At 34.9% G+C, this 27,999-nt stretch overlaps 1 protein-coding gene across 1 annotated transcript in view; it reads left to right on the top strand.

The window, feature by feature from the left end:
• The window catches only part of EXOC6 (exocyst complex component 6), a 90,484-nt gene that overhangs the window by 11,332 nt on the left and 51,153 nt on the right, over positions 1-27,999 (top strand). The window contains exons 2-14 of the mRNA XM_032191264.1: positions 5,755-5,926; positions 7,250-7,297; positions 7,404-7,494; positions 8,389-8,434; positions 16,005-16,209; positions 17,516-17,671; positions 18,675-18,743; positions 22,319-22,402; positions 22,501-22,547; positions 22,917-23,037; positions 24,993-25,064; positions 25,758-25,855; positions 26,972-27,077. Of these exons, the coding sequence (XP_032047155.1) occupies positions 5,755-5,926; positions 7,250-7,297; positions 7,404-7,494; positions 8,389-8,434; positions 16,005-16,209; positions 17,516-17,671; positions 18,675-18,743; positions 22,319-22,402; positions 22,501-22,547; positions 22,917-23,037; positions 24,993-25,064; positions 25,758-25,855; positions 26,972-27,077 (1,315 nt within the window). The remainder of the gene's footprint in view (positions 1-5,754; positions 5,927-7,249; positions 7,298-7,403; positions 7,495-8,388; positions 8,435-16,004; positions 16,210-17,515; positions 17,672-18,674; positions 18,744-22,318; positions 22,403-22,500; positions 22,548-22,916; positions 23,038-24,992; positions 25,065-25,757; positions 25,856-26,971; positions 27,078-27,999) is intronic.

Below are 27,999 nucleotides of genomic sequence, written 5' to 3'. Positions count from 1 at the left end.
TAGTCTGTAATTTGTCCCCTAAAAAGATAGATGAGATTTTCTCTCTTTTCTGATATCTGTATTTGCTATTTTTTAAATAAACTACCTCTTTTGAGAATCTTTGCTGCTGTTAGAACATGTTATTATAAGTAATTTCATTACTAGGAAGAGAATTGTGCACTCGAAAAACTTCCGGTAATGCTGCATAAGCTCAGAGATTTCTCCTGAATATAGGTTGTAATTAAAAATCAAATCATCACCCATGTAAAGCAAACCAATCAACCAGCCAACAAACAAACAAAAACAAAAAACTTGGAGAAATAATGCTTTTTTAAATTTTGCAACCCAAGGTGGATGTTTGTCTATTTGACTGTGTTAATAATGATTTTTCATAGACAATTATTTACCACCAACCAGGAAGTCACATTGTCTTCTGAATCATTATTTGCTTATGAATGACTGGAACTTCTCTTTCTCTCTTTCACTGTCTCTTTTTTTTTTTTTTTTTTTTTTTTTTTGTTAGCTTGTTTTTCCTTTTTGAGTTCATTTTTACCTGAACAATGAGTAGTTGAGTAGTTCTGGCTACCATTTTTTTTAGTTACATCTATTGCCATTTTTTTTAGTTACATCTATTGCCATAGATAAAAAGGACAAAACTATCTCATTTCTCATTCTGATTACTCTTGCAATTCACTCTTCCAAGCTAAACTCCCACCAGGTAGATGACAGTGAAAGTTGTTTTCAGGTTTCTGATTATCCACATTTTCTAGTAGGAAGATGACATAGAGACTGATGGGAGGGGTGAAAAGGAAATTTGGTGTATTGGCTGATTTCTCAAAAATATTTTTAAACTCTTCTCCTTTTACACTTCCTAATCTATTTGCCTACCTTTCCACTAGTCCAGTCAATGTATTAAATTAATCATTATTTTTCTTTGGCCTGTAGCTTTTTTTTTTTTTTCTTTCTTTTTTTTTTTTTTTCCCCCCCACATTAGTGAAATGCTGACCTTTTTTTAATCCACTTTGCAGTTGGGCATTTAATGGCTCACATCCTGGCTGCATTGACAGAAATGATCTATGTGCATCTCTAGCCGAAATGGGTTTTTGAAGCTGTACTGTAACCATCTGTGAAGAGATCTGTGATAGCAGCTCAAAGTGACAACGCATATGATGGAAATTGTCATTATAATGGAATGGATAATATGAGGGTTATATATCATAAAGGGTCAGGTGGAATTCATGGCAGGTTGGATGTTAACAGTTCTTTGCTGAATTTTAGCTCTCTGGAGATTAGCCTTTTTGCTTACTCAGCAGATGTTATTTTTGTGTGTGGAATGGTGCCCTCTGGTGTTGCAGTAGATTTTTGCAGGTAAACAAACAAAAAAATGAGACGTACTAAATATTTTTCTTAGTGTGCTTCAGTTTAAAAATGAAATTAAGAAGTTGTTTTATGGTTATCATTAAAGTGTCCAGTAACCTTTTTTGATTTTAATAGTAAATGATTGCATATGTGTTTGTTTGTTTGTTTTTTCCCATCATTTATTTGAGACCTGAGTTCAAGTATGTTTATGCTCATCATTCTCCCTTCAGTCCAGCTGGTAAGAAAAGACCTGGGCAAAAATAACCCTATTGCAATATCATGGAGTCAGTGAGGGAGAGAGAGATCTTTCTCCCTCTTTACATATTTTTTTTTAATCTTTGTGAGCATTGAACTATTACAGAAAGCTTTACTACTGCACTGTACTAAGCTCTACCTCGATATAATATTTAGAACCAATTTTTTAAGCTGCCTTCCAAGTCTGTCTTTCTCTGGTTTATTTATTTATTTTTTTTTTCCCATCTTTTGAGTACTTTTTGCACTATCTTGTATTTACCTGTTGCCAAATAGATACGACTCATATTGTCCAGTTATTGGGATGATTCAGAAATAATCTCTGTCTATAGTCAGAATTCTGGGAGCAAATAACCTGCTACACTCATTAACAGAACATCCTTCACCTCTGCTTGTGCTCTTCCTGGGTGCCCAGCTTGCCCCATCTGTTGAGAGTGAAGGTAGCACCTGCCCTGTCCTGGCAGCTTGCGCATTGCCCAAATGCACATGGTGATTTCTCTTTAGAGTTGAACTGAAAAGCACAGAATTATTATTGGAACTGCTTGCAGTGCCATAACTTTCAAATAATTATTCAAAGTTCGTAATTATTTAGCTACATCAAGGTCAATTTTGAAATGTGTGCGCAGCAAATAAACTTCAGGAGCAAAAATAAACCGCACTGTAGTAGGGTTACCTACGGGGTAAATCAGGCATGCATTCCTCAGTTCTATTTCCAGTTTTGAGAAAAAGTGTAATTTCTGTTCATGGCCAGAGGTGGCACGGCTCTCTCAAGTACGTGTACACTTCTTAAATACTGCTGCTTTAGGTCAGACTTCTTTCTAAGCCTCTGAAGTTGCATGTGTATAGTGTCCTAAGAGTGCAGAGTACTGAGAAAGTTAGGGAGCGTTTTAATTCATTTTCTTACTTATCATGGATATCAGGGAATTGTGATACAAAGTATGATTTTTTTTTTTTCTAAATACTGTGATTTATTTCTTTAAAAGTAGGCAGTTCTCAGGATTTTTTTCCTTCGTGTGCTGAAGAGGGTTGATTTGTTACTCTTCCCACAAGGTGGAGCTATTTACATTTGGAATTAATATGGAATTTATACCATTAGTGAATCTTAAGGGACTCCATTAAACTATTGGTTTAGATCACAGATTATCATTTAGGTCATAATTTTGTTAGTATCCTTCCAGTAAGCAGTATAATGTAGAACATAAAATAGTTACCCTTATTTTAATAAGGCAGGGTAATCTTGTGGTTAAGTCAGTGTACTGATATTGTTTCCTGACATTAAACACTTACTGTATGGTTTTGAATTAAATATTTTGATAATACATCTGACCTTTTATATATTAATTTTATGCACTGCAGTCAGCAGGCAATAACAAGGTCCAAAAAGACAGTGTGTTGCTGCCACCACAAGCAGAAACTTTGGTGGTACAAATGCAGCTGTGGAGTTCCCCTTCCTCCATCTTTTTACTGTCTTGTTCTCGTTTTAGGTATATTTAGTCTACTGTGTTTTACTGTTTTCACTTACAAATATGTTGACAACTGAGTACACAGTGCTAGAGAGAAGTCCCCTATTTTTGTGATAATTATACCTCTTTTTTTTGGCCTTTTTGATTTTATTTTATTTTTTGAGAACACTGGAAGGAGACCTAAACTTTGAGACTCCTCCTGCTGTTAAAAGGCTTAAGGCAGCAGTAATAAAGAGAGCTTTTTGCTTGTTCCGCTTTAGCACATTCTGGGGGAGCTCATGCATGCACAATATCTGTGAGGGCACTATCTGATGCCTCTGGTCCTCCTAATCTTTTTATTTCTTCTCCAGAATTGGTGCTCTAGAGGAAGGCAGGTGTCCCTCTCTGCCCACCCTGCAGGTTTCGACACCTCTCACCCTTTTCTTGTAGAGCCAGAGCAGAGCTCACATAACCAGCTTGTGCTGTTTTGGAGCACTCCAACATCGCTTGTTGAACCTTTTTCCTCACCCCTTTCCCATATCTTTAGAGGCAGTGTAGTCCACGTGTCTCTCCCAATTTCTCCAGATGCAAAACATCAGCTTGCCCAGCGAGGGTTCACCCAGTGCCATGCGGCTTGCAGCTTCCTCCCCCCTCTGGGCCGCAGTAGGCCGCAGGTGCGGGTCGCTTCCATCTTCCAGCCCAGCCCTTCGCACCGCGGCTGCCCTGGGCAGCCATGAGGTGTTCCTGTCAGGCAGCCTGCCAGGAACCTCGGGGAGCGAGGCTGGCTGTGACACTTTTGCTCCTTCCAGCTGTCATTTCAAACTGCAGCAGTGGAAAGGGTGAGGGGCATTTTTTTTCCCCCTTTGTGATTCATTTCATGGGTCAACAACTTTGGATTTTCCACCGGTGCTCTTAGGAGGAAAGAGCCTGCCTTTCAGCGTGCTAGCCTTCTTTTCCTATCAGAAGCAAAGGAGAATAATCCTCGCAACTTTTAGGGGTTGATTTATCAGACAAACCGGAATATTTTATTGCATGGATAATGAGAAAATATTTAGAGCAAGCAGGCTGTCTGGAACTGTCTTTCTTCCTTCACCATGTGGGACAACGTATTACCTTTCTTATTTCTCTAACTTCAATTGCTTCTCTCAATATGTTGCCCAAGGTCAGAAGGAACTAAAAAAGCATCAAGAATCTAGTTACAGTCTCTTTTCAGTCTTCCTTGAAAGGTCAAGTTCTTAGCAGACACTCAGCCATAGATTTGTTGAACCAGGTGGTGATGACCCCAGACCTTGGTGGAGCCCAGCTGGTCTGGTTAGAAAAGAGGATCTTGACTATGGGAAGTCATACTTCTGCAAGAAGACCAGAAGGGAAGTCCTTTCCCTGTCCTTGAGAGTTTTAGAGACTTTTGCTTACTGTTGCCTGGTTTTTGAACTTCAGACTGAAGTCTCCCACAAGCAGCAGTGAGACCTTTGGAACTTCAACCTTTTTCCCATTTTATTCCCTCATGTTACTATTTATTTATTCTACATTTATGGAGAAATCTTTGCAATTATGGAGAGAAATTAAAGGCTAAAAAAAAAAAACAACGGCATTTTTGAGGTCTTCAATCTCCTGTGTTTTTTTTTTTTGTTTTGTTTTGAATTGCTCACTTTCTTAGGAGACTTCATACCTTTGATTTCCAGGGTAGCAGATTAGGATTATGGTTAAAGTTAGGGGTTAGTGTGAGTGTTTAGGTTAGTGCTTGCATTAGGGTTAAGAGTTAGTGTTAGAGGTAGCATTTGGTTACGGTTAGGGATATGTTTTGGTGTTCAGGTTCAATTGTATTAGGGTTCCTTCTTGGGAAAGGGTTAGGTATAGGGTTAGGAGTTGCAGTTACGGAATGCAGTTCTCTGTAATACCCCTTTTTTGCTTCTTCTACTAAGTCTAAAGCTTTAAATTGCCCACAGTTGTCTTTGCTCTTTCTCATGCTTGAGTATTTTTCCCTGCAGCTTTCTATTTCTGATGCAGCTCAACAGGCTACACTGGTAACTTCTGGAGTCATATTTCCCACTTGAGGTTTCTATGTTTAGCACTCAACCAATCAGTAAAATAAATCAAAAGACATCATTTTAGCCATTCCTGAAAGTTAGATCCCATATAGGTAGCAGCCTTAGGCATGCGCATATCATGATTTTCCTTTAGGACATGTTTTGAGGGGGCTGGAGGATGGGAGGGGAACAGGGTGGCTGGGCATCTGGCCATAGCAGCACACTGCTCGGGTCACGCTGTCTGCGAGTACCCAACACTGGCGCTGCTGGATAACTGCTGTTAGGAGTACTAGAAAAGCAAATTTGTATGTTTGCACTTTCTTATACTGAAGAAATAGTGGAGTTTGATGGAAAAGTGATCCATGCTATTTGAAGTGGTCAGAGAAACTGAATCTTTTGTACCCGTATTTGAGCATTAGGGCATAAACAACAGACCAGTGAGGCTCAGGTCAACCATGATGTAACTGGTTAAGCACCTGGATTAATGCCATAAGGGCTGGGTTCTGTTCTCAATTTTGCACTATCTGTTTGTTTTAATGCTGATTTTGGTGGAGTGCATCACAAATGATGGTACCATAACATCAAGTTTGCATGCTTTTGTGTATTTTAGAGATATTTCAATAAAGATTCTTGCATACTGCACTTAACTGGTGGGTGGGAAAGTAAACTCTGATTTTCTTACTTGTATTTAACAGGTCTGTATATGATGACCAGCCAAATGCACATCAGAGGTTTATGGAAAAACTAGACGCCTGCATACGTAACCATGACAGGGAGATAGAAAAGATGTGCAATTTTCACCATCAGGGCTTTGTGGATGCTATTACAGAACTTCTTAAAGTTAGGGCTGACGCAGAAAAATTAAAGGTAAGGAACTAGTTTCTCAGTGTTTTGTATCATTGTCTTTGAATTCAAGGAAAAGGGACTTGACTTTTCTACTGAAGAATAGTATTTTCATGGCTATCACATACACCCTGGTATTTCCAACAGTTCTGTTTGTTTTTAAAGTGGATTACCTGGGACTTGTGACAAGGACTGTGTTGTCTGATCCAGTAATACATTTATAAAGCTGAATATGTTATTAGGTCCAATTCTGTGTTTTGTTTTGTTTTGTTTTTAATGTATGTTTTTGGAACATGTTACCAAAATTATTTTTGCCATTTCTTAAAGGCTTTCTCACACGGTAAAGAACAACAAATGCTAAAGTATCGGCAAAACCAGTATTGCTTTTGTAGGCCTGCTTTTTCTGATCATGTGTTTATATGTCAGACCTTAGAAGGTTTCAAATCTTTAATGGAAAAATAAAAACGCTGCAATTATTCATGAAAAATACATTTTATTTACTCTGGAAATGAGTAGGAGAGTAGGTGGAGTTAGCAGTTTTCTTTAGAAATGAGAACTAAGATTTACTCACAAATCAGAATGGAGGATAGTGAATTATGAGATCCGTCCCTTTTAGCTCTCTTTACACTTTTGAGAGCAAAATATGCACACCAGACAGAATGAGCATAGTTCATCAGAGGTTATGATTAGAAGAGCATTATATAAAGGATATTCAGATAACAAGAGACCAAATACAGCGTCAATGAGGTCATTGAGCATCTTTGTTCAGAAATTAATGAGATTTTTAATAAACTAGAATGTGCTTCCTTATTATGATGACCTAATGAGTCACTTACTATGTGGGAAAATCTGAGGTCGAGCTTTGCCTGCACCTGCAGCATTAAAATGTTGCTGTGGTTTGGAGATTTCCACGTTTGATGTTAATCAACCACCCAGTGTTTGCATTCAGCAAAGTATGAATGTTTAATTACCATAAAATGCAATCACCATTTCTTACAGACAATGAATGGCCCATAGAGCTCATTGAGGTTATCAAAAAGGGACCAGTGGTCAATTGGGTCAATGATTTGAATTGTTTGACAGACCTACAGAAACAAGGAAAGTTCAAAAATCCCAAGTAAATTTGAGAAGTTTGCCACAGAATCTGTTAGAAAGAACTGTCATAAGTAATTGAAGTTAACAAAAGCCCTTTGCGATCAAAAGTTCAAGTTCAAGCTGTAGAGTTAATTTGAATTTGCATTTCTTTGTTCTAAGTTTCTCATGAAGCATGATCTGATTACAAGGGTGAGCAGTCACATCAGGGCAATATATGCATATTTGTCTAACAAAGGTGAAATTATTTTTAAGGTCCAAGTTACTGATACCAACCGAAGGCTTCAGGATGCTGGGAAAGAGGTGAGAAAATGGTGCTTCCTATATGGGCATTATGAATATTTGTAGCAAATTAAGTTTATTTGCATAATTTAATTGTAATTTTCTTTTAAAAAAACAACACTCCAAGGTGATAGCCCAAACAGAGGAAATCATCCGATGTAGAGTTCAACAACGGAATATTACAACAGTTGTGGAAAAACTACAGTTGTGTCTTCCAGGTGAGTGCCAGATAGCTGAATACGATGGCAAAAAGTAAGTCAAAATAGCCAAAGTGCAAAAGAATTTTATTTTTAAGTTGTGTTCTTGTAACATCCAGTTTAGCAGAAGGATTGCTGGGTTTTAGAAAGCTGTCTGCATGTAGATTCCGCAACTTTACAGTGTTTGACATAGGGTAATTATGTCACTTTGTGAGAAGACATTGAGACAGATATAAATGATGCAAACAATGTAGCCACATACAGCTTCAAATGCAGTCATACTTTTAATATGGTAAACAATAAATTTGTTGCTTAATTTTTTTTACTGTTTGAGTTCTGTGAAAAATACTGATGAGTCCATTTGAACATCTTTTGTCTGTGTCATTGCAGTCTTTTTTTTTAAATAAACCATAAGGGCTCTAAAAAGTGTTTTAGAAAGGTGATATTGTAGGGTTACACCTAGCTCTATAATGTTTGTAATATTAGCGTAAAACAGATTTGAGAACTTTCCTTCGTTAAGTCTTGTTGCTGACTTGCTATGGTTACAGTAGATGGTACTGTTGCCATTTAATGGAGACAGGACATAGACTTGTAATACAGTTGAAGTTATGGTGCATAACAAGTGAACAAATGATGTAGTGTCTACTATTCTGTTTAATCTTAATTGTTTTTTCATTTGAAAGCTGTTAAGATATTGGCATTTTTTTTATTTGCCTTAGCTGCTTTCTAGATTTTTTTTTTTGTTTTGTTTTGCTAGTTTTACTACATTCCTGTTGTAGCAGGAATCGACTAAGGCAAATTTAGCGTATCCTTTTCTGTGGTTTATTTTGTTCTTTACAGTATACGTTGCCTTTTTTTTTTTATTAACTAAAGCCACAATAAGATCCATGGGTTAATCTGCTTGTTTTTATGCAGTGCTGGAAATGTACAGCAAATTAAAAGAACAGATGAATGTAAAAAGGTGAGTGAATTTATTTTTCTTAGCAAAATATGTTTGTAAATAAACCGGTAGATTAGCAAAAGCTAGTGTGGACAAGTCAATTTTCTAAGTCCTGTAGTGTGGTATGAATAGTCTTTTCATATCTTGTCTATGTTTCAAGAATGTCAGTACAAGTGGACAAATGTTATACTAAATAAAGACTTCTGGGACCTTAATGATTGCCATGAAAAGTAATGTTTAGTTAAAAAAGCATTAAATGCAGTGAAAATAAGTTTATAAAATGTGAAATAGAAGGTATTTTTTAATACTTGAAACAGTTTAAAATGCAAGAACACCACAACTGTTAGGGAGTAAAGACCTTTGCAGTGTACATTAATATCTGCTTAATTTATCATAATATATTTAAATCAAAATTATAATTCAAGAAAAAAGGACATTTTATTCCATATATTTTTCCTCAGATCTGTCTGGTATCTGTGCTAATTTTTTGTGTATGTAGAACTATGAGAATGAAGTGCAGAAAGTGTTGTGTTTTTTCATCAGTGTTGAAAAGAAAAAAAAAAAAAAGCAAACATAATCAAAACCATAATGAAAAATAAAATTCTATGATAAAAATAAAATTGTATTATAGGGTTTTTTTTGACTGGTACCTCACCAGTTGCACCTTCCTCTGTTGTGTCTTCATTTTCCGTTTTCTCTGAGCGCCGCTCGTTGCAGCTGTACCCCTTTATTCCCAGTTCTCTCTCCCCAGCCTCTTGTCTGCCCCTGCCTCCCTGCAGCTGTCATCCTGTCCCACAGGGCTGCTGCTGCCACCTTGTACCTCATGCACGCACACCCCAGGAATACAGCTTCTTCTTTTTCTTCTTCCTGCTTTCTACAGGATCATTGCCACTTTGTCCCTTGGTGCGCTTCATGCAGCCCCAGTCACACTGATTGCTCTTTCTCTTCCCTGCTGGATTTGCGGTCATTGTCATCGCCTCTGTGTGCTCCTGGCACCACTGCAGGGAGCTCCTGTTAACAAGTCTGTCTGGATCTAACTGTCTCCATTTAGAACCATTTGTGCATAGTCAGATGTATGCAGTGCAATCTGGAAGTACTTTTTGACTGTGTGTTTGGATTTCTGTGGTCTCAATAGGCAACACCTCTTGTCATACTGCTGGACACTTAAATATCCTAAACAATTGCCTTTGTGTATGAGTAAATCAGCTTGAAAGCCTGTGTGCAGACATGTCCAAAATGGATCAGATCTATGCACCAGATTAATCAGCAGCACTGTAGCAAATCTGATACATCTTCGTCATCAATTAATGTGGTATGTGACACTTGTACACACATACTGTGGAGGAGGTTTTCTGCAGAAATACGAGTGCTTTGAGGAGAAACTAATAGCTACGGCTTTTGCTGTATCACATTACAATCAAAACTTGCTGGATAGGACCCAGTGTGGTAGATCTCACCAGCTTGACTACTATACACAAGGTCTTCTGAGCAAAACACTGGCTTGACGTTTGCTTGAAGTAGCTGGCAGCATGCCGTTGCAGTGATTTTTGGAGCTGCTCAGCAAAAGGATGTAAACAGTCTGGTGCCCCTGCTAGTCTGCTTGGAGAATGTAGTGCAGGGTGTGCTGCCTGAGCTGCACCACTTCCTGCTGCCTTGTGCAAGGTGGTCTGCAGAGTGTGCTGCTTCTTGCACGTTGAAAATTTGGAAACACTAGGATCAAGGTCTACATTCTACCATTCCACTGATCTGTCGGGCAAAATAAAAAACATTCTGGCTGTAAAATTGTGAGGGAAATGATAATTCCTAACATCATCGTGGAGAGATCACTTCAGTGAGATAAAATGGCAGATGGCTTTTAACGTTTTCACTCTGTTTACAAAATAGATTTGCAGTTAGAGTTCACTGATATTTGATGGGCTTTCTGAAAAGCATCAGTATTTGTTAAATCTAAAACTAAATTTCCATTATTTAAAAGATTCATTCATAATTTTCCTGTGGAAGGAGTTGCTAGACTGGAAATCTTAAATGTTGCAAGCCAAATGATGATACACTGAATTGAGGGGTTTGGACATGTCCTTGTCATACCATAAAAAGATCTAAGGGAAAGGGGAGATGCCATAGCTTTGATGTACCATGCCTTGAAATCACTTGGAGTACAGAAGGTTTAGACTGTGCTGCAGGCTACTGCTCCAGCTCAGATAGATCTCATTAGCTACGGTATGGTCACTACTTTGCCTGTGACTTACAATTTTCTATAATACAGCCTAGAGGTGGATATTTCATAGAACTTGCAATTAATTCAAATGATAATTTCCTTGTGGCTTACCAGGCAACAAATCCAAAGGGTGAATGTGTCCTGGTCTTTATCACTAAGTGGTTCAGCAGTGACAAGGACATGCAGAGCATTAGTGCTAAGATTTCACAGCTGATGTGTACAGGTACAAGGAATTTCAAAACTGCCCTTCCTAAGTTCTGCTGTGAGGCTTTCTTGGAAGAGTCAGAGATACAAGCATTCACAATGCCTGACTTAACAAAATTATAGGAGTGTTTATTTTGGACAAACATAATTTTTCACATAAGCTTTCACTGAGATTTGTGAATGCAGCAAAGCTTTCATTGGTTTAAAAAAAAGGGGGGGGGGAGGGAAGACCTCTTTTCTTTTGAGTTTGTTTGAGCCTTTTAGAATATAATTTCCTTATTCCATTTTCTTTAAATGTGACACTATGAGTCAAACTAGCCTTTCTAATATTTGGAAAAAGGGAAGAAGAAAGTGTGGATGTTCTATATTATAGGGAATAGTTGTTCTACAATAAAAATTGGAATTCCATTTCTTTTTTTCTTGATGGCCACCTCTCAAGATAATGTGGGATTTGGGGTCTGGAACACATTCTGCTTTATGCAGACAGAATGAAGTTTTACTGAGGAGTCCAAAAAGTCATCGATTGGTAGCAACTTCTGGTCACTACCAACATGGGCTATGTTTGAACTGATGACCTAGAGGTGAAAGAATCTGTATCCTATTTATCTGTTTCCTGAGCCATGCATAACACAAGTTGACAAGAACTATAGTTGAGAGGAAATAATTGAGGAATCTGCTCTAAACAGACACAGTTGGCTGGAAAGATTTATGGAGGGTTTAAAGTCTTAGAGGAGGAAGCACAAGGGAGAGGCATGGTTTGTACACTGCTCTTCAGAACACCTAGTGAACTTCCTTTAGTTTTAAGTCAGAGATAAGGTCATTACATATTTCATATAGTTCTGTTGGCATGGCCCGTGTGTTTGGGTTTTGATACATTTCACTGGAAAGAGCTCTCATTTTGATACATTTCACTGGAAAGAGCTGCTTCAAGTGATTGTGGATGACCAGTCTAATTGGAATCGTTAAAACTGGTGTTTTTGCAAAAATTCTTTCACAGTAAGTATTACTAAAAACAACAAACAAACAAACAAACACTCCCAACACAAAATGAAAATAATTAAATGATTAAATCTGCAAAGGTTGTTGCTGAATCTTCTTCAGTCTGTTCTGGGAACGACTATGGTCTTTCAGACTGAGCTTTTTGCCCTGAAAAGCTTGGGTTTATTTTCTGACCTTGCTATACCTTCTTCTGAACTGTGGAAAAGACAGACTTATTTAGTCTTTTAGGTTACTAAGGCTCACTAAGAATCATGCAACCTTTCTCTGCATAAACATTCCATGCATTCAAATAAATGTTAAGACATGGAGAATACAAATAGGGAAATTTCATAGTTTATACATGTATAACTTGGTTCTCATATCTGTATGACAAGGGAAGATAGAGCAGATAAAAAGCGATGCTCATTTGTTTTTCTGCATTGTTTTGGAGTGATGTCAAAATGAAGCACTGGACTTTACCAACTACATATCAATGCCCAGTGGCATCCTGCTTCTGGCAACCCCCTTCCCCACAACAAAACAGAACAATAACTACAACAATAACAACAAAAGAAACACCCTAAAAATAGGCATTCGTTACTGTGCTGAAAGCTGCATTCTTTCTCACCATCTTCATAATATTATTTGTTTGATAATTACTGTTTTAAAGAATGGACACCTACCACATCATTATGGATGAAAAATGTATTCCATAGAACTTGTTTTTTTTTTTTTTTTTTTTTTTTTTTTTTTTAACACAGGAGGTCTTCCATATGATTTTTGGAAATACTGAACTTTTGAGTCACTATCCAGAAGTTTCAGAATAGCGGTGCCTTGATCTTCTAATTTGGTTATCCTTTGGGCAACTTTTAACATTAGTATGCTGGAGAACCTTAAAAATCAGGTGTTGAATTATAAAGACAACTGTAAGACAACTAGAAATAAAAAAGTTGTTTGTGTAGTGAAAGGTGACATATTTTCAATGTGTGAATTTGACTCTTATTACTGAAAAATTCTAATCAACTCCCTTAAATTTATTTTGTTTTGATAGAGAACAAAAAATATTGAGTATTTAATCAATGGAAATGTAATAAGAGGGATATATAGTATTTGTCTCCGAAGGAAGCACACAATTCAGATAACATCTTTTTCTTTGTAGATTCTTTCTGTTTCTTAATAAAATTAAAGTGAGAATTTCAAGATTATCTCTTCTTTTCTTTTCTTTTTTTTTTTTAATGGGAAGTTTTAGTTACATGACAGTACATTTCTGTACACAAATACTTGCACGCAAATGCTTTCTACTCAGTGAAATACACAGCCTTTGAATTCATCTTGCTCCCATCCTGTGTCAGTTCTTGACTGCTCTATTTAACGTGGAGCTTTTTTAGTAAGTTACAGTAATTCTCATATCTGCCTCCAAATGACACTCCACTGTTAAAAAATCTCCTGGTTTTGTTTGTTTGTTTTTCAGTCCCACTTTTTGCTGATTTTAGAAGTTTCCATTTTTATAGTGGAGATGTTATTAAAGGTCTGATCAATCAATTTTACAGTGTTCTGGCAGTAATGACAAGATGGATCAGTTCAGTACAGTCTTATTGTATGATCTCCATTGTTGTTTCAAACTTCTATCTTCGGTTTCAAAACTTGTAAGATTTGTTTTGGAAAACATATTCTTACAAGATTAGCTCAGAAGAATAGATAGGTGACTGCTACATTTATATGACAAAAATAACACTGAAAATGCTTCTCATTTATATTTAAATGGACAGTCTTCACCTTTATATGATAATGTATGATATAATGTAAAAATCTTCAGCATTGAGTTAAATCTATGGAATGTTTTTAAAGGAAAATATTTCATGGAATGATGTATTTGTATGATATGCAAAACTTTTTAGTTTAAATCCTGACCTGCAAGTGACCTTCAAATTAATAAGACTTCAGTGCTTTATCTGAACAGATGCTAAAAGGGCAAGGTCTTGAGCTCCATATATATATAATTAGTAAGCGACTCTAGAATGGATTTAAAGTGGATTATGTTAATTCTGAGCTTGGAGACAGCAGTCAAAAACCTTCCAGATGAACTAACAGTGTTCTGATAAGCTGATCTGTATAATTTAAATACAAACCTTTTATACGATTTTGATGCTATTATGGTTTTATTCCCCAGAAATCTCACCATGTGGCCCCTCTTAGTCATTTGCTATTTAAAAAAAAAACACACAAAAAACACAAAACAACAAAACCCACACACATAATACCCCCAGATCCATTCTTATCTGCAACATTCCTGTTGCCTTATGTATATTTTATATAAACCAAGCACATAATAAACAAAAGCACCTAATTTACACTTGAAACCTCTTTATTTGCAGTCTCCTGAAAGCAGTTGTGTTCTAGAATAAAAGAGAAGGTTTTTCACATCCTCTGCCTATGCTGAATTGTTAGCTTAGCTTAGAAATGCATTGACTGAGAAAATTAAAAACAAAAAAAAAAGTGTTTATTTCAGAACGAACCATTAAGTCAGAACTGAACTATTAACAACTTACTATTGCTTGTCTGTGGAAGGGAAACCATCAGCTTGAATTTTATTTCAGTTTGAACATGAAGACCTATTCTATCTATAAAGTCTATCTATCCAGATGAACCACAACTGAAAAAGTACACATTTCCAGTTTCTCTTGAACATTTTCAATGAACTTTGCAGATATTCTGTTTTACCCTTTCAAAATGATTCAGTAGTTTTGCATTACTGATTGTGTAGGACTTCAAAAAGAAAAAGGAGCCAAGGTTGTAATACAAAAAGCTAAAACTGGGCTAAGTACATCGCTTGGCATTTTTGGAAAGGTTTGGAACTAAACAGCAAGTTAACTGAGTTTGATCTCGGTTTTTCTCCTTTTCCCATTCAATACCAAGCTAGAAGACATTGGTTCACTTTAATCCATTATAATAGGCCAAAATAAATGCGTTTTTTTAAAAGCCTCCCGGACTAAGAATGCTGTGTAAAGGAAAATTCACATCTACAGATAATTGCTGTCCTATCTACAGATAATATGCAGACATACTAAACTCTCTGGACTAAAAGTAATAATCTTGTGCAATATTCATATAAAATGTTCTGTTACAATTTACTGGGAGTTCAGATCCTGTTGTCAGTACAGCATTTTCAGTATCATTTATTTTATGTGATGGATACAAGTTATTTTCATTTTTCCTGAAATGCTCCATAATTTCATTTAAATAACTTTATTATGAAAAAGATAAATGAAAAAATACTTTATCATGATATTTTGTGTGTAGACAACCAATTTCAGTATAGCCTGTTTCACTCTTTCCCCTACAGTTACCTATCTTCATAATTTATGGACACGAGAAGAAATATTTCTTGGTGTTTTCCTTTTTCCCCTCTTTCAGGCCACATCTTCTGTATTTCTGCTATGAATAGTCTGTAGGCTAACAGAACACTGAAGAACACTGTAAATTATACAATCTTTGTTGTTTTTCGTTTGGAAAACCTCCTGACCTTAAAGCTTGTTCAAAGCAGTCATTTTGTTGGTGGGGCATACTGTATTTTGTCAGAACAGTAAATTAGATGCATGACTTATAGCAAAATATGTTAGACTGCTGGAAAAAATGTTGCTTAAGATAAGTTATGCATGTCTTTTCGAGCTACAGATGGTGGAAGGAGAGTGGGTATGGATGTGTGTGTGTGTATTCACATACACCTAAATAAATTACATGCATGCAGGCACACTTTTCCAAGATTGTTTTTGTTGTTTGGTACATATACTGCAGTGTTAAATGATTGGCAATTTGTGTTTCAAAACCAAAAATTAATTTAAACAACAACAAAAAATCAATCTAGAAGGAGAGAGAGTTGTTAAAACTTTAATGCCTCTGTTCCACAAGTTTCTACATGTGGTATTAGGAATATATTGATTAGAAGAGCTATGTAGAAGTCCATTTAAAATCTTGACTTGACTGAGTTACTCTGATGTTTGTTTGTTTGTTTTTTCCAAATGAAAACTGTATGGACGACCTCTTGTTTCACATTACTCATTTTTCTAAGAACACAGTAATTTCATGAGATGCTTATTGATTGCATGTATGATATTGATATGCTATATCTAATAAACAATGTTTTATTAAAATTTGATAAGAAAGCTATATAATTTGCTTTTAATCTCTTTGTAGGTACTACTCTGCTTTAAAGACAATGGAACAGCTAGAAAATCTGTATCTTCCTAGAGTTAGCCAATACCGTTTTTGCCAGATAATGATAGAAAATCTTCCAAAACTACGTGAAGAAATAAAAGAAATTTCTATGTCTGATCTCAAGGATTTCTTAGAGAGCATTCGAAAGCATTCTGACAGAATTGGGGAAACTGCAATGAAGCAGGTAAGTCTGCCTAATAGGATGATTTGAAAACTGACCTAAAGCTGCAAAACAAAGATGCTGACATCTCATGTAGTTTCTTCCTCTGGATGTGAAGTTCACAATTCCAGCAGTCTGTGTCTAATACAGGAGGCAGCAGCATTACCCCTCAGTAGCATTCAGTTTTTCCTTTCAGATTTGTGTCTGTGTTCTAGACAAGAAGTATTTTCCTCCCTTGGAAGGGAAGGGAAAGTGCTGTGTATCTTAAGTTGCAATAAATAAATAAATAAATCATAAAATTGTGAAATGCTTTGAGTAGTCAGCTCCTAGGAAGTCTGTAACTCAGCTACTGCACCAAAACAGAGTAGCACATCTGGCCAGCCTGCAAGGATGAATAAGACTAAATGATGCGTTGAGATTACCGCCCAGTTCTTTCTGAAGTGCTACTAATACAGGATATATTATTGGCATATTATCCTTCAGAGGCATGGTAAGAAGGAAGAGAACTGAGGAGAGATTTGGACAGATGGAGCCATTGCCTGTTCTGTCACAAAATACTCTGCCGCATAAAAGCACTGGTGCAGGGCAAGTTCTGGGCAAGCAGTTAATGCTTTTAAAAATTACTTGGAGAGCAAGTCAAGTTTTAACTTGACTTCTTGCTGAGCAGAGTTCATGTTAGGTTGCCATTTTGTCATCTAAGATTTTTAGAATTTTGTTTTGTCTTTCAGAAACAAAATTCTTGTAAAATGCAGTGTTGATTAGTATAAATGAAACTTAACTGTGTCTCTCAACAAGGTTGTTTGGATACTGGATATTGTATTGTCCCGTGCCATACCCGAGGAAAAGAGCATCTCTCCACACTTAAATACAAGATTATACAGTGCTACCTTGGTGCATTTCTTTCAACAATACGGACAACATAGTGCATTTGACTTCTGCAGCTGACTGTTTGCTAGGGCTTAACTGAAAACAGCAAACAAATAGCTGGAAAGTTATGTTATGATAACTGTATGAAGATTTGAATTTTGATTCTGTGCTTGTAGTTTGATTGGGAAAGTTGTGAAGATGACTTTGTAATTTTTTTTCTACTACATTCTGGGGATTTGGGAAAAAAACATACAAAAAATAGCTGTTCTGGTGAATTTGGAACTAGAGTTCACCACCTGAAACTAACTAAGGACAAAATCAGCAGTATAGGTTGAGAGCACATATTCTGCAGTTACCCTGATTTGTATTCAATATCACCACCTGTTTTTCATGGCATAGCATATACTCATCAATGATGGAATTTGCATTACATCCCTCTCAATTGGTACTACTTTTAAAACAGGCACAACAGCAGAAAACCTTTAGTACCACTCTTCAGAAGCAGAATAACGTAAACTATGGTCGGAATATGCATTTAGGTAGAAGCAGAATTTGGGAATCCAAGAACGAAATTACATTGAAGCGAACATTTGAAGAAGATGATGAACATGAAGAAGAGGTGATGTTTTATTAAATCAGTACATCTTATTTAAAGTGGATTTTGTAGTTTTATTGAACAAAACTTGGAGTCTGCTGTCTATAGATGGAGCAATGTTAGAAGGGACAAGAGAACACTTTCAAGGGACACCAGACGGGATCAACATTTTAGGGGGAAAACGCAAAATATTAATTGTATGAATGACAGCTTTAGTATCATGTTTGGGAACATTCAATTGAATAGAAATTTTAATTATTCAGGAATCAAACTGCAAGTGATATTATATAGTACCTGTTCACTTAAAAGGTTATTGGACCCAGTGGAATTTTCCTCTGTTGCTAAAGCCAGCAGTTCTTTGTTCAGGACTTCAGCTTGTCTTAGAAGCGTTTCAGAACACTTAATATCCATAATTTGAATAAAATGGTAAATATTTAGACCTTTAAATCTAAGGTGGAAATAAATCTAAATGGTGGAAAATGCTGTGAAAATAATGTTTTCATAACACAAATAAAATCTAATACTGTAAAAAAAGAGAGGGGGAAGTCAAGCAGTTAATTTACTCTTCTGTGTTAGAACAGTCTTTTTGGGTTCTGAATTACTGGCAAAAAGACTGATTCGGTGGCTGTTCAAGTCATTAGTACAAACTAATTCTACCACTTTGTGTCAAAACAGCAGCTTTTATAGCCATAAAACCTGTCAACATGGTTAATTTTGCTGGACCCAATTTGGCTTTTGTCAACCCCAATGTATTTCCATATTCACTTGAAACTTATATATATCAGTCTGTTAACTTCTCACCCTACTAACTGATCAGTTCTTCCTTAAATATTTCCAAATATTAAAGAAGCCAAATCAGACAGTTTTAAAGATGAGGGCACTAAGACTGAATTTGAAAGTTAGGGACATTTCCTTTCCGGTAAGATGTCTTACCAAGTATGTAGTAAGTGGGCGATTTCTATTGGTATTGTGTCACATTTTGCAGATTATATGCTTTTTAAGATTTATAACTTTTTCCTTTCCTCAGGTTTTAACTGCTCAAGATCTTGTAGACTTTTCTCCAGTCTATAGGTGTTTGCACATTTACTCTGTTTTGGTATGTATGACTTTAAAAGACCTTTTACTTTTTTTTTTTTTTCAAGTTGAACATTCTTCTTTATTATTATTTTTTGCAAGCAAGCATATTTCTTCCAGTAGTTGTAGTTCTGGATGAACCAGATGAAATGTATATACCATGGACACAGGGCATGACTGCATATTTTATTTTATATGCATTATAAAGGACACACAGGAAGACTTACTAATTATGTAAGTGGTTTTAGTAATATGGTAAAATACGTGTCTGTTTTAATATTGATGTCACCATTTTTGCAGTTCCCCCTAGTGTTCCATGTTACCTGAATGATTGGGGGGAGACGATCAATATTGCAAAACACAGGAATATTCATTCTAATTTTTTCTACATACAGAAAAAAATGCTAAGGGCGTATAGATGAAATACTTCTGAGTATTGCTAATGCTACAATTTCAGTTGGACCTGGCTTTGACTATTCAGCCTGGGTTAGAGTCTTCCTGTGGAACACTTGCAGCTGTGTAACATGAAAGCTTTATCTTAAAATAATTTTTAGTGTTATTTCACATTTTTCATAAAGAAGGAATACAAACAAAAGTATCCATAATTACATCAGCAATTATTCATCTCAGTGAAAAGGAACAGAAGGACAGGCTGCCAGAACTGTTATAAAAGAGAAGACCATTTATTTCTACAGAGGAAATAAGTATGAAGTAACATGAGTAATATAAAGTAGACAGCTAACTTTTGCATATTCTTCCTTTAGTGTAATAAAGCAACAGGAAATAAAATTGATAGATGACATTTAAAAGTAATATATGATTATGGTCTTCACTGTGTCAAGGATCGTGATGTTGGGTCCTTGATCTAAGGATATGCTCTTTGGGTTTGCAGAGAAAGAACGTTTGCCAGCTTGCAAATTTACTAGAGGCAGAAAACAACTTTGGAGTGTTCTCTGATGTTAAAAGTCCTTAGCCCCTTAGAAAAAAGGCTTGTTGATGTCTTCAGAATAGGGTTTCTGTCTTTCCTGCCAACATCATCCAATTAATAAGCCATGGTAACAATATCAAGAGATGTGCGTTAACCACTTCTTGGATTCCTTCTCTTTTAGCTCCTATTGTAAAACATTTTTTTTTGGAGTTTACAAAACTTTATGATAACAGCAAAGGAGAGTTTATACAAAATTCATTACACTAGTATATCAAAGACTTATCTCACAGCAAACATCACCTTCTTAGTGAATTCTCTCTCTCCTACAAAGCTGTAGAAAATATTCTTTTAACATAGAACAAAAGTTTTCTACTCCTTTTTATATCTCAAAATGAGTACCTACAATTTTTTACAAGATACATACAGACCAAAAATGAACTTGTATTTATTGACAACTAAGCTTCTTTACACTGCTTAACTTCTGTACAGTAGAATGATGAGATTATTAAAAAAAAAATTAAAAGGTGAATTTCTTATATAGAAAAAAAAATCCATAGTTAAATAAGACTGACTGAAATATTTGCTAGTTGTTCAGATGGGAAGAAACTTTTATTTCACAGCAGCTTATGTTGTACTTACTAATTTTCAGTTTCTTGCAACTTCCTGTGATGTGTCTGAGAAGCATAAAGTGAGAGACAGTTTATATGGCCCATTATGACTGTATATTTCTGGGTTTTAAATGTGAGAGACATCCTGTATAATTTCAGTTGTATACTTGTCACTCTCATTATTATGTCTTAGTGAAATTTAGTCTCTTCATTACCCATTTTTCTCCATTACTCCTTTTGGTGGTGGAAGGAGTCGTATTTTTGATAGGGCAATCTTTACACTGAGACTGTATATTTAAGCAATATAGAATTATATATAACAGTATCATTGTGTGAAATGCTGTATATTTAATTTTTACTGAAATTAAAAGGGTAATTGCATACCCTTTTGTATGCAATAGTACCTTTTAACTAAATGCTATGTTAGTATAAAATAAATGTAACTATGGTGTGAAACATTTGATATATGAGCATATATTTGATATATGTATTCTTACAATGTATAACCTAGCATTAACTGATTTATTATTTCTGTTGATATAAACGCATAAACTTTTGGAAGCTGGGCAAAAGAAATACATTATTTAGGTATATTTTATCTTGGCTTTCCTTTGTTTATTTAGTGCATGAATCACCAGAATAGTTGCTGTACTCTACTGATTGCTTTAGAGCATATGTTTAAAATAGTTGTTATGCCTGAATTGCTGATCTTGATTGCATAAGATAGCGTAGTGTATAATTATTCATGATATATTTTACATCTCAGTATTTGGTGTGGATTTGAGAAGAGCACCTAGTCTTTTTCACTTGAGAAGCTTCTGTCAGGACTGAGTAGAAATTTGGCATTGGGATTAGAATTAAATAATGTCTTTGTGCATCTGAAAACTGTGTTGAATATTTGGGCTGGAAATGACTGTTTAGCATGTCTGATAAGTATGTGTTAGTATGAATTACATCAGACTAAACTTCTCCTGTAGTAGAAAGTGTCCTGTAAAATATACATCTCATTTACAGTGGGTTTATTTTTAAACAAAGTTTCTTTTTTTTTTTACTTTTATATTTTGCTAGGTTTGCATTATTTCTAAATATGACAAAATACTCGTTATGAACTTAAAATATTAAAATTAATATTTCTTTGTTACGTCTTATAAAAGAGGTAAGTAATGCTGTAGCATTACAGTAGCATTCAGTCTCTGTAATATTTTGATTCAAATATATATATTTTTGAAGATTTTTTGGAAGTCCAAGTAATGGAATTCTAAATAGCACAGGCATAATAATTAGGCTCATGATGTAAAAAACAACCTTGAATATACTAAGCTGCGTTATTCTGCTTGCATACAAATTACATTGCATTCAGTAGGTAGATAAGTGAACGTAGCATTGATTTCAAATGGACAGATGGTTTCTACTGAATGGTCATTTTAATGAGATGGTTTGGATGTCACTTGAATTCCTCACAATGTAATCATTAGGCACAGAGGGTGTTGTATTTTGAGGACTGTGATAGAAGAAAAATCCACATCCATTGTCAGTATATTTAGCAATTCCAAAGAGAATAAGCAAATACTCAGTAACTCTGTTGTGCTCTGTCAAAGCTCTTGCATTCAGATGTATCATATAAACACAGAAACAGCATTGTAACTTAGCTTTGCAATGCAGTCAGTTTCTTGAATAACCTAAAGAACCATTTTAAGAGGCATAGAGTTTCAGTTATAGAACAACAGGTAATATGCCGTATCTATTAGCATTACTATAGTCAGAAGGCTGTGGTTTAAAACATAAATATTGCTTAAAATGTCCAATACTGTATGATGAAATACAATAGATATAAGCTTTTTTTTTTTCTTTATGATACATTGTGTAGACTGCACTTTTTTTAAAGTAATCTATATATTTCATGCATGCAAAACTTCCTTGATGTCAGCTGGAAGTCTCTATGTGGAACAAATGCAAAATATGTGGCTTAGTTTAAGACAGAGAATTCTACCATTATTGTAAAAAAGTGTCTTGTAATACTGAAAAAATGTTCTTGTTTTACCTATTTTTGTCCTCTTTTAGGGTGATGGAGAAATATTTGAAAATTACTACAGAAAGCAAAGAAGGAAACAAGCAAGATTAGTTCTGCAGCCGCAGTCAAGCATGGTAACCAATACTTTATTTTTTGCATTGAATTACGTTGTACCTAATAATTAATGGTATTTTTATTCTTAATCCTTTTTTTTTTTTTTTTTCACTGTAAGCACGAAACAGTAGAAGGCTATAGAAGATACTTCAGCCAGATTGTAGGGTAAGTTTTCTAAATGGAGATTTATTTCAGATTTGCTATACTGATTCTTAATTTACCATTTTTTCTCCCATTGTCCAAAAACTTCTGTAAGATTCAGTTTCTGCACAAATCATGTGGGTGTTGGTAGCTGAATCTGAGCAATGAAAAGCATTCATATCCTACCAGTATGGTGCCCCACAGGGACCCTCCAGCACCCTGGGCTCCAGGGGGCACAAAACAAGCTTTTCACAGTTTGACTTGTGCAGGGCAAAGCGGAACACCAAACCTACCGAAGTGTTACTGCTCCAGTGGGAAAGGGTTTGACTATACTCGTGTGCGAAAGAGTTTGCGCTAATGTTAAAAGACAATTTAAGTATTGCTTTATTTTAGTTTCTTTGTAGTAGAAGACCACATTTTACATGTAACCCAAGGACTGGTAACTAGAACATACACTGATGAACTCTGGAACATGGCCCTTTCAAAGATCATTGCTGTTCTTAGAACGCATTCAGTAAGTGAAAAGATTTATCACTATTTCAGTTTAAAACCTTTTACCCAAGAATTCTGTGTGTATAAAGCTGAGATAATAAGAAAGTGAAAAATTACACCTCTCTCATGTTTTCTTTTCCTTGTGATTAAAAATTGCTCAGATATGGGAGGGAGCCTGCCAAGCTTTTGTTTTTTACCAACAGTATCAGGCTGTGATCCACAGCCATGGGCTATTTGCATAATCCTTCACTGATTTACAACTCACTGGGTCTTCCAAACGTTCTCTTAGTCCAGCAGCTTAGAATATGCAGAGTTAATCTGCTGTTATTATTGCAATCCTTCCTCATTAGTCTCAACTGACCTCTTCATTAGATCAGATTGAATAGTTCAGCACTGAAAGCACCACCAGGAAATAGTTCCTAATTATCATTCCAAATGCTGTGTTTCCAAAATAAACTCCACCAGCAAAACCCTTGGAGCTATCTCTTCAGTGCTATACTAGTAATATGTTTATGTTGAAGTAAAAGAAAAATCTTCAGGATGTTAGAATGTAATTTCGTGTCAGCTGAGCATTTCACTATATTCATAGGGTACCTCCTAAAGTTACATTTCTATTCCAGCTCAAATGATACTGTGTGCTATTTCTTATTCCTCAGTGAAAATCAATGGAATACCATTGTTCACTGAGACTGACTTGATAGTGAATTGCTTGAGTTTACCAGTAAGGGCTGGTTTGACATAATATTTGCTATCAGAAAAAGTAGAAAAGTTTTATCTTTATCTTTTTTAAAGTTTGCCAGTAGTGGTTTCTTAATAGAACGTTATTTTTAGTACAATTTTACTTTAATTTGAGGAATATTTTACTATCCATATATACTTAGAAAAACTGGGTAAAAATTCAGATTGCAGCTATAGTTTTATCACAGTAACTTTACTGATCAGTGTTATATGAGATGGTCTAATGACTTCTTAATTCATTTCAGAGGATTGGGATAAATTAAGAGATATTCATGTATTTTTTTTTAATCCAAATACTTTGCAGGTTAGTTGGCTGCATACAGATTTATAGAACTATTTAAGAGTACAGTACTTTAAGCAGTAATGTAATCTCTAATTTAAGAACTCTTCCATGTAATGTCATTGATGTAGTTGATCGTTATTTCTTCTTAAAACACATAACTCCTATCAAAATCAATTCTATGACAGTCTCTTTCTAACATCATCCCAGTACAGAATAATGTTTAGATAAATATGTGTTGTCTTATAAGGTGTTGCAAACGAAACCCTTACTTTATTTAAGTAGACTCAGAGCAAAAATTAAAGAAAGCTGAAACAGTCAAAAACAGTCTCTAACCAATTTTACACTATCATGATGCTTTAAATTATATAAAAATAAGTATTTTTGTACTTTATCCATTATTGAAAGTAATGAAGTTAAGGTAAAAATCAAGTTTCAGTCATTTAGTCGACTAAAGAATTTAATGTCTGACCTTTTTTCATCAAATCTGTAATTTGAGTAAATACTGAGAAAGTATTTTTATAGGGTTTTGCCCTTACATCTGGGAAACTGTCTGAGGTGTTAGCACTAGTTAGACCCAGGCTTTTAGTGTTCAAAAGAAATTCTTATGGAAATCTCTGATGTTAATTTAGCAAAGCATTTTGATATATGCTTATATTCCATTACAATAAATGTAATTTGCTGTTTTTGAATCTCAGCTCAACACTAATTTTTATTGCATCTCATATTTTAGTTTACTTTTTCTGAGCTTTGTACTGCTGATATATAATTTCACATAAGAAATTGAGCAAAGGCTTTTATATAACTACACTAGGTAAAGATAAGTTAGCATAAGTTGTTTTTCACCAAGGCAGTCAGTTAGGTAAATGGAGACTTTAACCTTCTGTGCTAATGTTCTTTGAAAACATATGTCCACTATCTAAAACCATTTTAACAAAACCAGATTTTCTCTCTTTCAGTCATATTGCAGTGATCCTGATCTTGTTCTGGAACTAAAGAATCTCATTGTAGTATTTGCTGATACTTTGCAGGTAGGTATTATATTAGTAATTTAACTGAAATTCATAGACTCATTTTTTTGCTTTTATGTGTAAATACAGTGCTTTGGATCTCTTAGTCACATATATGAATCAAGTACACAATAACACAATATTTTAAATAATTAATTATATTTTTATATTTCTTGCCCTTGTTCCACCTCTTCACTATTACTAACTTTGTGTATGCATTCTGGGCTATCCAGCTAGCATCTAGTTATTCATATGCATGCAAAATCATTGTTAGCTTTGTAATTTTTTTACGTTTTTGTCTTTTGACAATGTTTTACTTCTGATCTTAAGCAAGAATTAGCATTCCAGCTACTGTTAACTGTGTAACTAGAAGACCAGATAAACATCATTAAAAAGTATTCTTGCAGTGTTTAACAGGCTGATGAAGAAGATAAATTTTTGCATAAATAGCAACTTAAATGTTACAGAAAAATGGGACAAATTTCTGCTTGAAAACTGAAAGCATGGCATAAAATATTTACTAAAAACTTAATATGTAATCTTCTAATTGCAATGGTGTATTTACAGTAGAATAATTTGTTTTATAGAAGGGATAAGATTGAATGATGAGTCTCATCGCAGATTTTTGAAGTGATGTGATAGAATGAATGTATTATTTCTTGAATCTTCCATCTTTATTATTATTATTATTATTATTTATTTTTTTTACCTCAGGGCTACGGTTTTCCTGTGAATCGACTCTTTGATCTTTTATTTGAGATAAGAGACCAGTACAATGAAACACTTCTTAAAAAGTGGTCTGGATTGTTCAGGTTAGTATTTCAAAATAATTAATTATGCTTTTCATATTGCATCTATTGTTTTTGTCTTGAAGTTTTCTTGATAGAGTTTTTAAGTCTGGAAAAATTGATTGAGTCTATATGAACTAATTAAGTAGCTAATCTTTAGGGAGAAACCATTGAGGACTGTTTTTATGGTTAATGGGGAGAAGGAACCCTCCTTATTTGGGACTTGACTGGAGAGTCACCAAAGAGAAGGACACTTGTTTTTCTTCGTTAGGAACCTAATCAACCTAGCTAGGCAATTGCTATAGGCCATTAGGTTCCTAATTTAGGTTATCTTAACGTTTAAAGTTAGCTGGTATGTGTATCTCCCTGACAAGAGTCCTGACATTGCCAGTACATCATCACGTTCTTTTAATGCACTTGGGTTTCCACCTCTTCCTTGCAGTCGCTTGGTTGACCAAGCGACTTAAGTCTGGGAATAGAGTAGCCTGGAACTGTACTCAAAAGCCTGTTTGCAGATAGGGTATGATGTCTAAATATGCAGATGTTGTTTACCATAAAAGATGTTATATCATAGTGCAGAAAACCTTAAAATGAACTTGACCACTTAAGATTCTCAAGCTCTTTAGACACCTAATATAGTCAATGGACTAGCAGAGAAGTCCAGAGGATACTTCAGTAAAGCTGTGTCCATTTGTGTAAAGTTCTCTGAATCATCCCTGTTGACTCTATGTACTGAAGTGAGATGTGAGATGTGAAGTGAGATATATCTCCTTTAGTGTAGGCTAAGTGTAGGCTACCATAATTAACAAACATCTCATTATGGTTTTCCTTGAAGTTGACTAGTTGATCTAAAGTTCCTTTACTGTATTAAAGTTCCTTTACTGTATTAAAGACACACATAGTAAAATGTTTTCAGCTATTTTTGCTCTGTGATAATACATGGTTTAAAGAGTTATCATATAAAAGATACTTTCAATTTACTCTAAAAATAGTTTGGATTTCTGATATTAGAATGATCCCAATTCATAACATTTTGTGGTAGTAAAATTTATATTAATTTACGTATTTTAACTCTGGAAAGTATTATAAATAAATTACACATCCCATTTTTTTTTTCCACTTTACCAACAAATTCACCAGGGATATTTTTGAAGCAGACAACTACAGCCCTATTCCTGTAGCAAATGAAGAGGAATACAAAATAGTTATAAGCAAATTTCCTTTTCAAGATCCAGAACTTGATAAGGTAAGGAAAAGTTTTATGTTATTAAAGTTTGCCAAAATCCAATTAGGGACTCATAGGACTGTAATGATGTTTATAATTAAAAAATAATTAAAATTTGAAAAGCTAGGTAGATTAAGAGGCTAAATCACCTTCTCTGAATGTAATTATCTAGTAATAAATATGAAAATTAAAGCTTTAGTCATTTGTTCTGATGCATGAATGAATAATGAAACCTATTGTTTTGTAAACAAATTAATAATATGGTTTAACTAATACAATCTGCCTTTAATTACTTAACTTAAATTTTGTTGCAAGACATTGGGTTTTGTAACCCAACAGTATATTATATATTATAACATTGCAAAAGTACAAGTAATGATAAACAAGGATCTATGAGAGACAGCAACTTCTTTATTTCACTTTGTAAATTAATTATTTGTGTTTCGGCATGTGGGACAAAGCAGACACAAAGAAACTGTAAATAATTCTGCTCTACTGGCATCCCAGTAGGATATTCTTTCATAGCATCAGCCATTCTGTCACTAAAATATGCTTTCACGGGAAGATTGCTAGTAAGTTCTGCTTTCTAAATATGGTTTTGGTAGTACTTATCAAGTAGTATTAGACACATGGTGGAGTCTGCAGAGGGGATCTAAATATAAGAACCACATGACAATTGGAGTAACTGGTGTAGAGGGAAACTGGTTTATTCAAGATCCATCACTACAGACATCTGCAAAAATAAAGAGATATTAAGTCCGTGATTCAGCAGTTCATAGAGAAGAATACATGTAGACACCCCAAAGGACTAATTCCATTTTGATGTATCTGTGACGCCTATTACAGATTAAAATGAATTTCACTTCTGAAAATGTGTATTTCTCTACAATTAATATAAAAAGAGATGAAATGTCTAATATTGCATTATATATTAGGATGAATC

Source organism: Aythya fuligula, chromosome 7, assembly GCF_009819795.1.
Source record: "Aythya fuligula isolate bAytFul2 chromosome 7, bAytFul2.pri, whole genome shotgun sequence".
NCBI lineage: Eukaryota > Metazoa > Chordata > Aves > Anseriformes > Anatidae > Aythya > Aythya fuligula.
The sequence above is the reverse complement of the archived record's forward strand: the minus strand, read 5'-3'. Positions and strand labels throughout refer to the sequence as shown.